The sequence below is a fragment of the Macrobrachium rosenbergii genome, chromosome 3 (assembly GCF_040412425.1).
Source record: "Macrobrachium rosenbergii isolate ZJJX-2024 chromosome 3, ASM4041242v1, whole genome shotgun sequence".
Lineage (NCBI taxonomy): Eukaryota > Metazoa > Arthropoda > Malacostraca > Decapoda > Palaemonidae > Macrobrachium > Macrobrachium rosenbergii.
Window position 1 is genome coordinate 17,399,813 of NC_089743.1, and position 15,944 is coordinate 17,415,756.

General features: G+C 37.4%; 1 protein-coding gene across 16 annotated transcripts in view; it reads right to left on the bottom strand.

Annotated features, from left to right (window-relative positions):
* Positions 1-15,944, bottom strand: part of LOC136852944 (mucin-21-like) — a 159,509-nt gene that overhangs the window by 64,026 nt on the left and 79,539 nt on the right. For 4 of the 16 annotated variants that reach the window (XM_067128047.1, XM_067127986.1, XM_067128038.1 and 1 more), the window contains 3 exons: positions 11,330-11,392; positions 10,965-11,015; positions 4,547-4,612 (listed from right to left, as the gene is read on the bottom strand). In XM_067128047.1, coding sequence (XP_066984148.1) covers positions 4,547-4,612; positions 10,965-11,015; positions 11,330-11,392 — 180 coding nt within the window. The remainder of the gene's footprint in view (positions 1-4,546; positions 4,613-10,964; positions 11,016-11,329; positions 11,393-15,944) is intronic. The other 12 variants (XM_067128081.1, XM_067128019.1, XM_067128008.1 and 9 more) reach the window with 4 other exon arrangements.

Genomic DNA, 15,944 nt, shown 5'->3' on the forward strand with positions numbered 1-15,944 from the left:
ATGGTAATCTATCCTGAGGGTCTTCTCAATCGCAAGAGTGAGAGACTGAATTTCAACTTCATGAGACGGATGTGTGTCGATATGCGGCCATGCGTCAATGATGTAACTTCTGTGGCCGATTGAACTCAAACTATGATCCTGATTTCTCCTAGGAGATTGTGAACGACAGAGAAGTTGAGATGATGAGCAAGGCTGAACAACCAAAGGCTTTGGACTATGAGCACAAATGTGCTGGTCTTCAAGGATGTGCGAATGAACACAGCTTTGGAAGCTGGAGCAACGACCAGATGCCCTCCTTGGAGAGCATGAACAGAAAGGACTTCTGGAACGACCGAGTTATCAGCACAGATGTGCGAGCTAGAGAGAGACACATTATCTCTCTTTCGGGAATCCGAACGAGATCAACGAGGAGACAACAGCCATCGTTGAATACACGTACACGTGTAGAACCACTCACGTGCATTGTAGAACTGCGGGAACCCGAAGGTAACAGCTGAACTTCAGAAGACTTCTCCACGTGAGATTTCTTAATGGGGGCTTTATTATCCTTCCTACGAATATGAACCAGGACATCGGGGGAAGACAACACTGCTGTAGATTTCCCTGTGGCAGAAACCTGCTTGGAGGGACTAGAAGCAGCTGGATGTGACACCCACAACACGGATATGGCTGCGATCAGGAACAGGAGACCCACTAACATGGTCAGAAGGTGATGGAGAAGAAGAGACAATTCCAGGTCTTCTTAGGCGAGGAGCAGCAAAGAAGTCCCTAATCCTTCAACGTCTAATGGGGGAGGACCGGACAGGAGAAGACAACAATGACAACAAAGACGAAGAAGAAGATGATGACAGAGAAGGAGACAGAGACCTGCGCTGCTTCTTCTTCATAACACATTTGTACTTCTCTCGGATAACAATGTCAACTCTCTTGACTACTGTACTGCTCGAAAGAGAGCATCAGAAGACGGAACAGAAGTCGCCACTGCGGGAGAAGGCTCGAAACTCTGAGATGAGAGCACTGCTGACAGATGAAAAGACACAGGGATCATAAGCCTATGAGAAGTGAGAAGAGCTGCTGAACTGGGAACTGTTATGGCGGATGAGCTGGGATGTGAGCAGTTGTTCAGATGCTGAATAAAAATGCTGGGCAGGGTACACAGACGACCGGTGTGGTAACACAAAAACCGAAGTTCTGGGCACTGCAAAAGGGGGGATCAGCAGGGCTGGCAACTGTCATCACAGACGACACGGGAACTCAAGACAACAGGAGACGGGATAAAAGGCCATCCAAGGTTGGTACTCCTGGTATGGGGGGGGAAACTCCCCCCCAACATGAGAGAGCAGGGGCAGCAATTGATATGATATCTCCTGATCCCTCTTGCAAAACTTCCAAAGATGAAAGCTACGGAAGAATGGGAATGAGTAAAATCTTCCAAGGAAGAAGCAGTAACAGGAGGAAGATTGGGCAAGGAAGAGGAACAAGGAGTCTGAGAGGCAGCCATCAAAAGAAGAGAAAACCCCTTCCAACATGGCACCTCCAACTTCCTCCTATGCTGCCTCTTGGCAAAAATCCTCCATTGCTCAGGAGGCCAAGAACGACATTCAGAACAGGGATTAGTAAATATTATAAACATAAGATCTGCATCTGCTGCAAGTAGAATGTGGATCAGTCTCAAAAGAAACCAGTAAACGAAAGCATGAGTAACCACCAACCCCAGGACATTTTTTTCTGAGGCTTAGAACTGGAAGACTGAGATGAGTTATGGGTTTGCATGATCAAACATGAAGCAAATCAAACACAAACAAGCATTAATGCGCGAACACACAGAATAGCACTAATTCATGACAAATGGGGCAAACCAAAGAAGGTAAACAGGCAGGAAAACACTGGTTTTTGGAAGGAAAGGCAACAGCATGTCCTTCTAGCAAGGCGGTAAGGCAGAAACCAATGCGTCACGGCGACCCCAAGTGGAGCGAGGTCAGCTGATGCCTTCTCTCTCACCTGATTGGCTGAACCCAGTTGCCACCAATACCTTGTTCTACAAATTTATATGTTTTTTACCGTTTCCCAGCTGGCGCTAGAAGATTTTATCCTCACGTTAAGATCTGGGTTTATTCCGCATATGAACAAACAACATTTGTAATAACATCTTTACATAGCCAAAAACTAGCCTATACACAGATGGTTTTGTGTTTTAGCAGTTGTCTTATACTGCAGATATGAGATAAATTCATGAAAATTTGCCATAATTTTTGGCCTCGTCTTATCTAAAGGTCGCCTTAAATACATGGTACAGTATTATCATTATCAAACAGTTAACCAGACCAAGTTTAGCATGAAGTTGAGGTTAGTTTCACTCTGTTGTAAAGCATATCAGGTACAGATGTGTAAGATCTAAGAAAATGACACAACTACTCATATGTGAAAGGCTATTCACCACTAAAAAAGAATAAACTTTTAACAAAAAACGATATGAGACTTGAAAATGAAATGTAAGCAAAAACAAAAAAAGTTAAACATATTAATGTACAATAATATCCCGAAATTACACGATTCGAGTTGCGAGTATTCACAGACACTTTTCACTGGAACCTAACCAATTGTCATACACGAGTTTTTCACAGACGCGAACATTTGCAAATACTGAGAAACCCTGCAAAGGGTTATGTTTAATTTTTTATATAATTTATAACTTTTCAAGCTTTTATGTGTAAAATAAATAACATTAAATAATGAAAATAATTTCTCTCTCTCTCTCTTTTACTGAGATGAGAGAATTTTTATGGTACATGTATATGTTTATTTGTTTTGTATGATAAATTTTTTGTCTAATAATAAGTACTAATTTTCAAGTATAAATAATAATAACAATAATAATAATAATAATAATAATAATAATAATAATAATAATAAAACTGTAATTACAAAATTTGTATGTGATAAGTATTTTAAACAAACAAATATCTTTCCCCTCATCTTCTGTCAAACTCAGACATGTCGATTTAACATGACAAGAAGGGGGAGTGTTGCTGATTAAGCGGGTCAAAGGTTTCTCTCTCTCTCTCTCTCTCTCTCTCTCTCTCTCTCTCTCTCTCTCCTCTCTCTCTCTCTCTCTCTCTCTCTCTCTCTCTCTCTCTCTGTGTCCGTAGTAATTCATAAAAAATTTCACTCTCTTAAGTAAGGACAACTGTTATCTCTCTCTCTCTCTCTTTCTCCTTCGTAGTTAGCGAAACTTACGTATTACTGTTTCTCTGTATGTCCTTAACTGTACAGTTGATAATTTTAAATTGATCTAATTTTACCTATACCATCTACACACTGTAAATGCGCTGTTCTAAAACATAGAGACACAGAACATTTCAGAACAAAGAGAAAAAGACAGAATAAAGAAGTTTTTAAAAACGATGTTGAAAAGATTTCTAAAATAGATTAACGGAATGGGCAGAGAGAGAAATAGTATAATAATCTTCACACTCTCCTGTATTTTTATGTCAACCATTTATTTCTTTCTTTAGGGGTAAAGTATTAAGATAACTTTTAAATGAAATTACAATAACTTTAATTTCATTTAAAAGTTAGTTTAATATTGAATTTCCATCTTTTGATATCTAATGTAAGAATAACTTCTCACTCTCTCATGTTATTCTCTCTGTCTCCATAATAATTCATAAATAATTTAACATGATATTTCAAGTAAGGACAGTATCTCTCTCTCGTTATTCTCTCTGTCTCCGTAATAACATAAATAATTTCACTCTCTTAAGTAAGGACAGCCCTTACCTCTCTCTCTCTTGTTCATAGTTAGTGCTCAAACATTTTTACTACTTATTATTTCTCTGTACATCTTTACCTGTACAGTAGTTAGTTTAAATTTTACCTGTGCCATCTACGAAGTGTTAATGCACTAGTGTGGCAAATATGGTCGGAAGGGGAGACAGAAATTCTCTTTCAACTCTATTTTTATGTCAACCATTTATTTCTTTTTTTAAGGATAATGTATTAAGCTAACTTTTAAATGAAGTTACAATAACTTTAATTTCATTTAAAAGTTAGCTTAATAATTTGGGAGCATGATTAGGGTCATATTTAGTGTTTAAACTTTAGAAATAAGCATTTATTAGCATTTTTAGAGACAGTGCCAAATTTATGCTCAAATTCACCTTGCGCGAGGGGTTCTGGAACCTAACCTCATTTAAGTTCGGGGTATGACTGTATACTGTAATCGCTGAAGTCCTAGGATTAGGTTACCCAAATAATTATTCTTAAAACCAGATTAAGAGACTAAGATCAGATTATGAGTTATTTTTAAATCAAATTAGAACAAAAACAGCCTCTTAGTTATTGTACCAATATAAATCCTATGAACACTATATTTTAACTCACTGGTCTGGTTAAACTATTTAATAATAATAATAATAATAATAATAATAATAATAATAATAATAATAATAATAATAATAATAATAATAATGTGTAAGAGATTAATGCAATTCAACTGGTTTTTTCTAAAACAAGCATAATAAAAAATATATATATGGATAAGTACCTGTAGCTGTTTTTGTCGGTGTAGCGATTGGAGCAGAAGTACTGCTGACAGCTGTTCCACTGCTGGCTGCAAAGAGCATACATAAAACATTAAAATTCAGGATTGCTTTCAAAGATTTGCAGGAATTTACTTTAAAGTTATATTCATTTTATGCATATAACTGGAGAGCAAAACATTTCACTTCAGATTCAGCTTTCATTATCTTTTTCATTTTATCATACTTTTTCAACAAACATTTTTTCCTTATACAACACCAACTTCCAAGTAATTTTTTCCTATTCCCCATACAGGAACCTACAGCTGCAAAATCCAAATACAGGAAGAAAACTAAACATTCCCTATTTATCTACCTCACTAAAAATGTTATGCTTCAAACACTTCTGTGAAATTACTGGTATTAGAATATTTGTCTGAATAGTATGAGGTTTTCAAAACAGCATTTAGCTGAAAGGGAAAATGGTAAAAATGCAAAATTTTCTATTACTTGGAAAACAATTCGTAGGCTCCAGTTTCTTTTGAGCAATTTGGAATCTTTGCTAGATTCACAAATTCATCAACCCATTTTTCTCATCACACAATATAACATTTTGAAAAATAAGAGCACTTTGCTGAGCTGGGAACAAAATAGCAAACTAATTATCAAGGTGCACAGTAATCTACTTACATCACTATATAGCAAAGCATAATATAGTACTATACTTCTGTATTTTTATTAGATATGAAAATAGGCACGATAATGGAGGGCAATTATATGCATTCCTTGACCCATCTTGTATCCATTACAGTACTGTCACTACCTACTTATATAGTAGTTGGCACCTGTATTGAAGTGTATAGGAAGGTGATGCTGAACTCAGAGAAGGCCTTAAGCTGCCACTGTAAGACCTGAGTTTCACTGCCAGGTTTAGCCAGCAAGTTCACCAGCCAATCATGGAGCACCCTCACAGTCATGTACTTGCACACCATCCATGTCACCACCAGGCCTACTACTGCAACTAAAATTCTCATCACATATTGTACCAAAAGCAGATCAAAACCTGACATTGGTGTGACATGGCAGACCAGCATGGTTCTCAACCATGTCCTACCTAACCAACCACAATGGACTAATGTAGCTTAGCTCTGGTTCACTCTTTCAAAAGCTGTCAGTTGGTCTCTACTCAGTACTCACACTTAAGCATTGGATTGGTGGTGATTAATGGACTAAATATTTCTATGACTACCAAAAAAAATCCACTACAGGCAGTTCCTGGTTAATGGTGGGGGTTCTGTTTCTGGCTGAATGCCACTAACCGAAAATCACTGCTACCGGAAAATTGGCAATAACAGCACTAATAACTCACTTAATGGCGCCGTTAACCAAATATCAGTGCCGCTAAGTGGAGATCTGTGCCACTGCTAAGCAGAGATCAGTGCCATTATGTGGGGCTAGTTCTCTCACTCTCTCAAGAGAACATCATAGAGTTTCAACAGCAAGGTAAATTAAAAAATTTGGTTCTAGCACCAAAACCTGGCAAGTAACGGACTAAACATGGCTGAATCTACTGCACAGAAAAAATCTTGTAAAGGTCACAGCATCTGAGTTGTTGCCAGATGAAATCTAATACAAATGTGTAACTCTCCCATCTTAATGACTGCCATCAAATCTGTCAGGTTTCTGACATGGGAGATACTATTCCACCTACGAAATGTCTTAAATTAAAAGTTCGTAAGTTCGTTGAGGTGATTCCAGAAACTCTACAGTTCATTAGCTGGACACACAAGGAGAAAAGATTGCTTATGAAGTGCTCATCCTGTTCCTGTCTTCTGTCCACACCAGAAAAGCCCTCACTCTCATCGCTCCACTGGAGGACACATTAGATAGGGTGTCCTGAGATGAGCCTGAGCCCCCAAAGAAGTGAACATCACCTAGGAGATTTGGCTTTGTTGCCTACTAATGTACTGTACATCTGCGTCACTCTTCCCAATGGAAAGGGTACACCCACGGCAGACCTACTCAAAAAGGCAAAAGTTACTGAAGGTACTGAAGGTTTCACAACATACCAACCACACCATCTGTGAGGCCAGAGACAACAAGGACAATGACAATGAGCACACTAACATACTGTAAGTACAAATCACAACAGAAAAGGGCACCCAAACTCCCTTTACTGTGCCTCACCATCACAATTTCTGGTAAGTGGCCAAGAACTGTGGCTCTGGTTGTAGCCCGAGAAAAAAGGAGCAAGCTGAACCTCCCGTAATAGTGGCCACCACAATATCAATGAACATCCACTCTATCAGATTCTAAGTTCCCAACAGAGCCTCAAACAAGAATTTCCCTGTTGACACAGGAACCTTTGGGTCAATACTACCTGCACTGAACGATGACTGATGATAATCACCTGAAACCCTCCTCAGTAGGACCAACATACCTGCACCACCTACTATAAGAATTTCCTGACATCTTCAGAGCAGAACCACGTCAGACACCTGGGGTACCTATAAATACAGCTTTCACCGCTACATCAAGACAATGGGTTGTCCAGTGCACTCCAAGTTCCACCACCTGCCACCAGAGAAACTACCCCGCTGCAAAGAAGGCCTTCAAAGTGATGGAATGTACTGTATAGGCCTTTGTAAAAAGGCCTCCAAACCCCCAAGGCCTCATCCCTCTACATGGCCAAGAAACCAAACTGCTCATGGCACCCCTGGGGAGACTACCTTCAGACAGAGCCCAATCACTATCCCCTTCCCAACATGGAGGATATTACTTCCACCCTACACGGGGTGAGAATCTTCAAGTTCAACCTCATAAAATGTTACTTCCAAGTTCCAGTCCACAGTGAGGATATCCTGAAACAGCAATCATCACACCTTTCACAACATATACTACCTTCAACTAGTCACATTCAATCTCTAGAATTTAGGGGCCTCATTCTATAGGCTGGTGAATAACATCCTGGGAGATATCCCCCTTCTACATCTGCTATCCCAATGAGATATTTATACTCTCCAGAAAACCAGGAAGAACACCTAAAACACCTGAGTCATACTATCCCTTCTACAAGGCAACAGCCTGGTCTCCCATCCCAACAAATGCATCACTGTAGTCTCCTCTGCCAAGTTCCTGGGTTATCACATATCTAGAAACGTTGCCCATCTTGTACCCTCCAAGGTAAAATAATTCATGGAAATGGTAAAATTACTAGTTTTCCTACCCAGCATCATCCAAACTGTGGTACCCCTCTACAACACCCTCAGTGGAAATGCCAGGATGCTCAATTTGGGCCCTGCCCAACATGATGCCTTCAAAGCAACCATGGACACACTGATGCTGAAATTTCCCAACCCTCGGGCCAGATTCACAAACATTACAGACTAAGGCAATGTCATTATGGGCACCATCATTGAACAATCATCAACAGCATCATCAAACCCCTTTGGTTCTACAGTAAAAATTAACAATAACAGAGAAAATAATACAGCACCTCTGACAGAGAACTTCTCACTGTACACCAGAGTACCACACATTTTTGTCACCTACTAGAAAGTGCACCCTTCACCATTTCACACATCACCAACTACCCCAAGCCTTAACAAAAAAAAAAAAAAAAAAAACAGGACACATAATCTGCCTGTTAACAATTAACATCACTGAATTTGCCAACATTCAACAACAAGATCCCAAAACAAGAGACTATCGCGACACCATACGTCAGAAATGGGAAGGCATGTCCTTCAGTAACATGGGATGAACCATCCTTAGCAATACCAGAATGGGCCACCCTCACTCATGGACTAGTTCATCAGCCAACAATAGCAAAACTAGTGACACAACAATTTGCATGGCAAATAACCAAGACATAAAAACCTGGGCAAAACAGTGAATAAAGTTCCAAAAGAGCAAAGGGACCTGTCATATGGAGTCCAGGCATCAGCAAATTGCCACTCCCCAAGACAATGGTTCAGACATCTCAATGCTGACATAGTGGGACTTTCTCCCGCTACAATGGGCTCAGATACATTCTTTCTCAATGGCTGGGTCTGCTGTTTCAACATCACTGATTACTTAACTTCTGACTAGGGCCAGCTTTCACTTCCTAAGCATGGACTATCTTAGCCAAATTGATGGGATCCAACATCACCACACACAGTGTACAACCCTGCCACCAATGGCATGACGGAGAGCCCCCACCAATCCTTCTAGGCAGAATCATTGCCTAGTGTAACAGCACCACTGGAAGGTGTAACTACCCTGGGCCTTCCTTGGCCTATGCTCTGATATGAAAAAAGAAATGAATGTCTCTCCTGCTGAAATGGAGTTTGGCAAAAATATTTGTAAGCTAGGGAAATTTTTACCAGCTGGGAACAACACTTACACGAAAGAAGAATTGTTAAGGCTTCAAAAGGTTGTTGGAAACCTCTAACCCTGCATGCAAAATATCCAAGAGACCATGCTTCTTGAATCAGCTGAGCACTTCTAACTTCATCTTCATTCAAACCATGTCCATAGGCCTCCTCTAATACAGGGTAATGGAAGGTGGATACATTGTAGCACCCTTCTCAAGCTCTGAAAGTGTGCAGCTTCTTTTTCTATTCATTGATATATATGCTGAATAGGATAATGCCATCTGTAAACTTTCAAAGAATAATGCCATATGACAACTTTCAAAGACAAGAAAAATGCCATCTGACAACTTTCAAAGACAATCACAGAACCAAAGTGGCTCCAATACAGTTCACCTCTAGACATAACCTCTCAGAGGACAGAGGACTGTTGAGGCCTCTACAACTTATCCTATCAAAATCAACAGAGCCCCCACCTTTATGTTTGGTGGCTATCCAATCTGTCTTCTGAAAGAGGGCTTAAGTTATTCTTCAATAGAGACTGAATCATAGAAATTCCCCAAGAACACTGTCATGGAAAAGATACCATCACAAGTTTCTCTCCCTAAATAGAACATTCCCAGTGTTGTCTAAAATCCCAGAGGTTTGAACAGCTTTCTCTAAGTAATTTTCTGCCACACTGTACTACCAAACAGCATGAGATTGCCAGTACACCTTTTCTCCCAATGTACATACATCTGCCATAAATAATTTCTCTCCTCTCTGTGCTTGCTTCTGACAGCATATTCAGGTTACCTCTTTCCTAAATGTTGCAATTTCATATTTTTACCTTTTGCTCAGCTTCACAGATGGGTATTTAGGCCTTAACTTCTTCCCTACCCTCCTGAACATGAAACACAATCAGTCATTTAATAAATTAGCAGCATCTGAGCAGCCTGATATACATTCCAATCTATCTCTGAAAATGACTGTAACCCAGAGTGAGTTAACAACATGACAAGTTTATGTAGATAACCTTCTTATTTGATATCACCCAATCAGATGTCAGTATTACTTCAATTAAATTTCCTAACTATCCCAACAGTAGAGATGCTCTTACTTCAATCACTTCCTAACTTCAATAAACATTTGGGTAAGTCAGACAATCTTTTGTCTTCCCATCTACCAGTTTTTCAAAACATATTTCTCAAACAATAGCCAGTGCTTTATGCTACAGTATTTGTCCTTCCCTCTCCTCTGACTGATCATAGATGCATCATGAGTACAGCTTTATACTGAATAAGGAGGGTAGGGACAAGTAATACTGAACTTTACGGGACTATCTCATGCCTTATGGTAGCAGCGTTTTCTTTCTGATAAATGTGTATGCCACCACCCATTCTGAACCACAGTGCAAGGCTATGTTGATCAAATTTTTTAATCTAAAAAATATAAATAAGATATTTAAATAAGATATTTAACAAATTTCCACACAACACTTATATTTCCATAACAATGTTCTATGCTTGTAAAAATGGTAGTAGCTCCTCCAATAGCACCACCTTCAATGACTTATCATCTGAGGATCCTGGATTGGATATGGGTACAAAGTATTTGGCACTGTCAGGCATCAAAATTCATAACAGAATTAGAACATACACCTACAATCAGACCAAGCTGAATGCCTACTTCCATGAAGGTATCTGAGCTAGTGAATGAATGTATGTGAGCCAATGAAAGTCAAGGACCTCAAAACCATGATTATTCCTAACAATCTTTTAAGAAAGGAAAAGGAAAACATGATTATTCCTAAGATATTCAGGAGCAAAAGAATATCAAATAAAAATGGTCCTACCATCATTATAAGGCAGTTCAACCACACACAACAGTTGAAAAACTTGACTTTCATATGGTTGGCAAAAAAATAAAATTTATTCACTACCAAGAAATTACTATTCTGGCATACTATGATGCAACTTGCTTTCAAACTCCATCATAGAATACATTCAGTAGTTCTTCCAGTTTGGATGGCTCCCCATTGCTATATTGGCAATTTAAAGCAAATATAAAATAAAAGTACAAACAAGAAAAAACTCTGCTGTGGTCTTACTTCCTGTGGTATTACCTGTGGTGCTGTTGGTAGTACTGGTTGAGTTGGATGCTGCAAAAAGCACAGGATATTTCATTAAAGATGCAACTTTTACCATTTTATTGTATGAACAAATGTTGTATAATAATTTGTGTTGAGTGCTAATTATATTTTATGGTATATAAAGCAGACTCAATAAGATCTTATGTTATGATGGATAAATAATTTTATAGTTCAGGTAAATTACCATAATGCTGAAATTCATTTCACTGTCTAATGTTTCCCCTATTATCAAGAATTAGTTAACTAATGTATGTAAATGTATAATGAAATGTCTGATATTTAGTAAATTGCCTAAAAAAATTTCAAATGTAAGTTTTTATTACTTCCACCACTGGCACTACTGGAATTTGTCCCAGGCAAAGTGCCTGACCCATTGGTGGAGGAGGCTGAAAAATCACGACATACTTTAGAAACACAATGTCAAATTACAACTGTATTGTGAAATATAACACACAAATAATGGCGTAGTACAAAATATACTGAACTATATGATTACATACAAATCAGTTCCTTAAATTATATTAAGCTCTGGCTAGAAGTGTGTGAACGTAAACACAATTATCCAAACTTGTAAGAACAGACTAGAATATAGAATTTAGGTCAAAGGCCAAGTGCTGGAACCTACGAGGTCATTCAGCACTGTAAGGGAAATGTGAAAGTACAGAGGTTTGAAAGGGGTAACAGGAGGAAAACCTTGCAGTTGCATTATGAAACAATAGCTAGGAGGGGTGGATAGCAAGATGGAAGAAAGAGAATGCAAATGGAGGTACAGTAAAAGGAATGAAAGGGGTTGCAGCTAGGGGCCAAAAGGATGCTGCAAAGAACCTTAAGTAATGCCTACAGTGCATCTCATGAGGTGCACTGACAGCACTAAACCCCTACGGGAAATAACTCGTAAGTACTAGTAGTACCCAAGAGTACCAAGGTGTTTGCTGCAGAAAGCAGACAAGCAACTCCACTTGCCAAATGTTAGTCTTGATAAATTGATAAACTGTCTGAAGAGTAAAAACCAGACAGACCCTATCTGTAAATTCATGGTCTGCTGAAAGCAAAATCCTTCTTTAAGCTAAAACAAAAGTATGGGCAGTTTTTACGAGGTTCCCTATGCCAGAGTACTGGTGTTTTTGGAGACACGATAGACAGATGGATGCACAGCACTTATGAAACAAAGGCCATGTACTAGAGCCAAAGCCATTCAGTGACATACACAAGAAACAAGAAATGATGAGTGAAATGAAGCATACTGTACTGTGAAACGTGACGATTTAATTAAAACATTATAATAAGCCTGTTACGAAGATGACACATGTAAGCGACACACAAACTTTATTTTGCAAATTATGTGCTGAACTTTTATTTGCATCTTCCTTCTAAACTCTCTTCTGATAAGATTGCTAAAGAGTGATATATATTATGACATTTTACAATTGTACCATTAACATCAACTTCTTATTGCAAATAACCTTTGCTGGGCAACAATTTTTGTCGTTGTATGAACATACAAGGACTGATGATGACAGAAAAGTTCTTCTGTGTGTTACTATTCGAATTATTTCTGGCACTACTTTATCACTGGTCATGAAAATCAGGTAATGTAATATCCACTTACTCATACGTCTCCTACTCATTAGAAAAAAAATGGCGATAAACATGAGGTGGCATGAGGCGTTGTCCTATATAAATGAAATTTACAGATGTTAAACAAAATCTGCATGTTTGCAGGCTTAAAACTTCATATTTTTCTTAATGTTTCCACAAACCTATCCAATTCTCCATTTGCAGAAGGGCAGTAAGGTGCAGAAAATGTATGGATTATAAAATTTCAATACAAAAAATTCTTAACCTCCTGCAAGTGAAAGCAAGATCCTTTATCCGATACAACCAGGTTAAGATAACAATGAGTAGTAAACAAGAGGCCATAATGCCTTAAAAGTAGGCAGTGAGGTTGTTGACTTTAAGGTCATTATTTAAGGCTACTTACTACTGTATATAAGCTAGGAATTATCAAATTTGAATAACTTCAAAAAGGACTTGAAAAATTAACATATATATAATTTACCAAAATTATCAGTACAGGCAGTCCCCGGTTATCGGCGGGGTTCCGTTTCTGAGGGTGTGATGATAACCAAAAATCGCTGCTAAATGAAAATCAGCGATTTCGGAGCCTTTTCGGCGATTTTTAGGGGTTATCGGCGCCGAAAAGTGCCGATTTTCAGTTATTGGCGCCTCTGTTAGGTATGTATCGGTGCCAATACCCAATTTTCAGTGCCAATAAGCGGGAATCGTGATTTTCAGCGCCGAAAATTGCCAATTTTCGTCGCTGGACAAGCCCCATAAAACCGAATCGCTGTTAACTGAGCCCGCCATTAACCGGGGACTGCCTGTACAAAATACATAAAAAAACACAATGTGATATAGCATAAAGAAGTCACGCTCCAGATACAGTAGTAAAAAGTTACTGTAGATACCAATTACAGATTACAAGAAGCAACTGAGTTATCTGGCATTATGCCTACCTGGATCACTGACACCATACAACAAATAAAAGAATATCACAAAAATGGTAGTAAATTAAATAAAAATACTAAAAAGAAACTGTACAGTACTATATTTTCAGAAAAGAAATTTGTTCGCTCTGCAACAAATGAAAATCAGAACTGAAGTTATATTGCAAAAGATTAATTATAATCAACTTTGACATATTTTAGAACTTGAATTTGTTGCAAAATGGCAACTACTGCAAAAATGAATAATGCCACTAAATTTAAAACTCAGAAATAAAAAAAAAGTTTAACACTACTTGGCAACGTTATGTTGAGTCTGAGATTTTGTACGATGCAAAAAGAATCATGTCTCCTCAGATTTGAGCATGACTGTACCAAAGTACATAAATTAAGAGCAATAGAGGTAATCAAATAATCAGTGCAGTCCAAGGGGCACTTAAAATGACAAATATGAAAATATCGGTATATAATAAAATTGCATGAATGCAGGCTACAGGAAAAACGTACCCTGTACATACAAGTCAAAGTATCCTCCTTGTTATAAGTCTGTGCCTGTATATAGTACACTACAATTACATGCATTTTATAAATCCAAGTGTTATTATCATCACAACCCTATTCACATGATGTAATGATATGCTTTCAATGAGTCATAGGTATACTACTAATACAATGTATAGAATTTTTAATGACACTACAATTTCAAGTACAGTATATAGTATCCTCTTTATCATAGGTCTAGTCCTCTAATGCAGTATGATGTACAGGTCCATAATTGCACCTACACATATTCAGGTACATATTCATGTGGATTACACGAGAAAGCACTGGGAATTATCCTAAGATGAGAAATGAAAATTACAGTTCTGAGTTAATTTTTAAACAATGAACTGGAATTAAAATGCATCAGGTGTGTCACTGTGGCAAGGCTTGGATGGTACGGGTGAATGAAAATATACACATGCTCAGTGTTTATTTACCAAAATTATGCACTGCTGTCATAGAAGCTTAACATGACTATGGACATACGCTAATATTGCTAGCTCGCCCACTAGCTCTCTCCCTCATTTTGGATGTGTCCATCAACACAACATTTATGTGATATGCAATCTCTGTATATTAAACTATGCTGTATTTACAGTTACAGTACATCAGGCAGTATCCATAGAGCATTTTAATACACTGATCTGTCAAATTTTGTTAATGTATAAATAAAAAAATACTATGAAGCTGTGAAAAGAAGCAGCTACTGGTGTCATCTTTTACACAGCAAAGTTTCCTATGAAATGGACCTAAGTGGAATAAGAGATAATGGAATTTACATTATATGGCACTGTATAATATAGTATGATTGCTTACACATTATGATTGTGTGTTATATGTACGCAAATGAAACAAGTTTCAAAAACAGAGTACAGTTACTGGCGTTATGTATCTTATGTGATAAATTGAAGTTTGTTTAAATTAATACAATTATGCATGTTCATATAATTAATCTGTACTATAATTATGCTAAGAAAGCATTTTGAAGCACTATGTCAAATTTAATCTATATGTGCTGTAAGTGTAAATATCTGAAAAATATTTTAATGTAAAGTATATAATCTTCAAGTGTAGAATGTACTATTACTTCCAGTGTTGGTGTCTGTGGTACTATTAGGGGTAATGTCACTTGAGCTCCCAGGCTCCATGCCAGAAGCTGAAAGATAAAAAAAAAATAATAATAATAGTGTACATGTAACAACTGTTTCACGTTTCTTACATGCAAGTTTCCTGTGTAACTACTTTCCAGTTAAAAATGCTAATTTACTCGTATATTTTATATTACTTCATGCTAATAAAGCTTTTCTGTAAACCTTAAAGCATAACACTAAATGTTTAATGATGTGTAGTTTCAGCATACAATATATAAAATTATGCAGTAGTTTGTCATTTCATGTAATGTTCAGAGGTATTATAACATTTTGATGTCAAATTAAAATAACTTTATACAAAGCATAAATATGTTCAATGAGCTACGTAAAGTCTTTGAACGGCAAATGTTAAATTACTTTCTGTGTTCGTTCCTGTGGTGTATGGCATACTATCACTTGAATTACCACATTCAGAATCTGAAGCTGCAAAATAAAACATTCACTAATAATAATCACTCCTTACTTCAATTACTTCTAATAGAAATTACAGTATGTTCTATTGTGCTGATGCCAGAATTCTCTTTACATATATGATGTTGATAACCCAGTTAACATATATACTTCATATTGTGCATGGTGCAACTACTATATATATGGAAAGATAAATTAAGCAAGTTTATTTCTGATCTTTTATGCATAATTATGTTCAATAAGATATTTGATAAGATACAATGTGTATATTTCATAAGATAATGTGTTATTACATTGAATCAATATGCAGTGTTACTGAACATTTAATA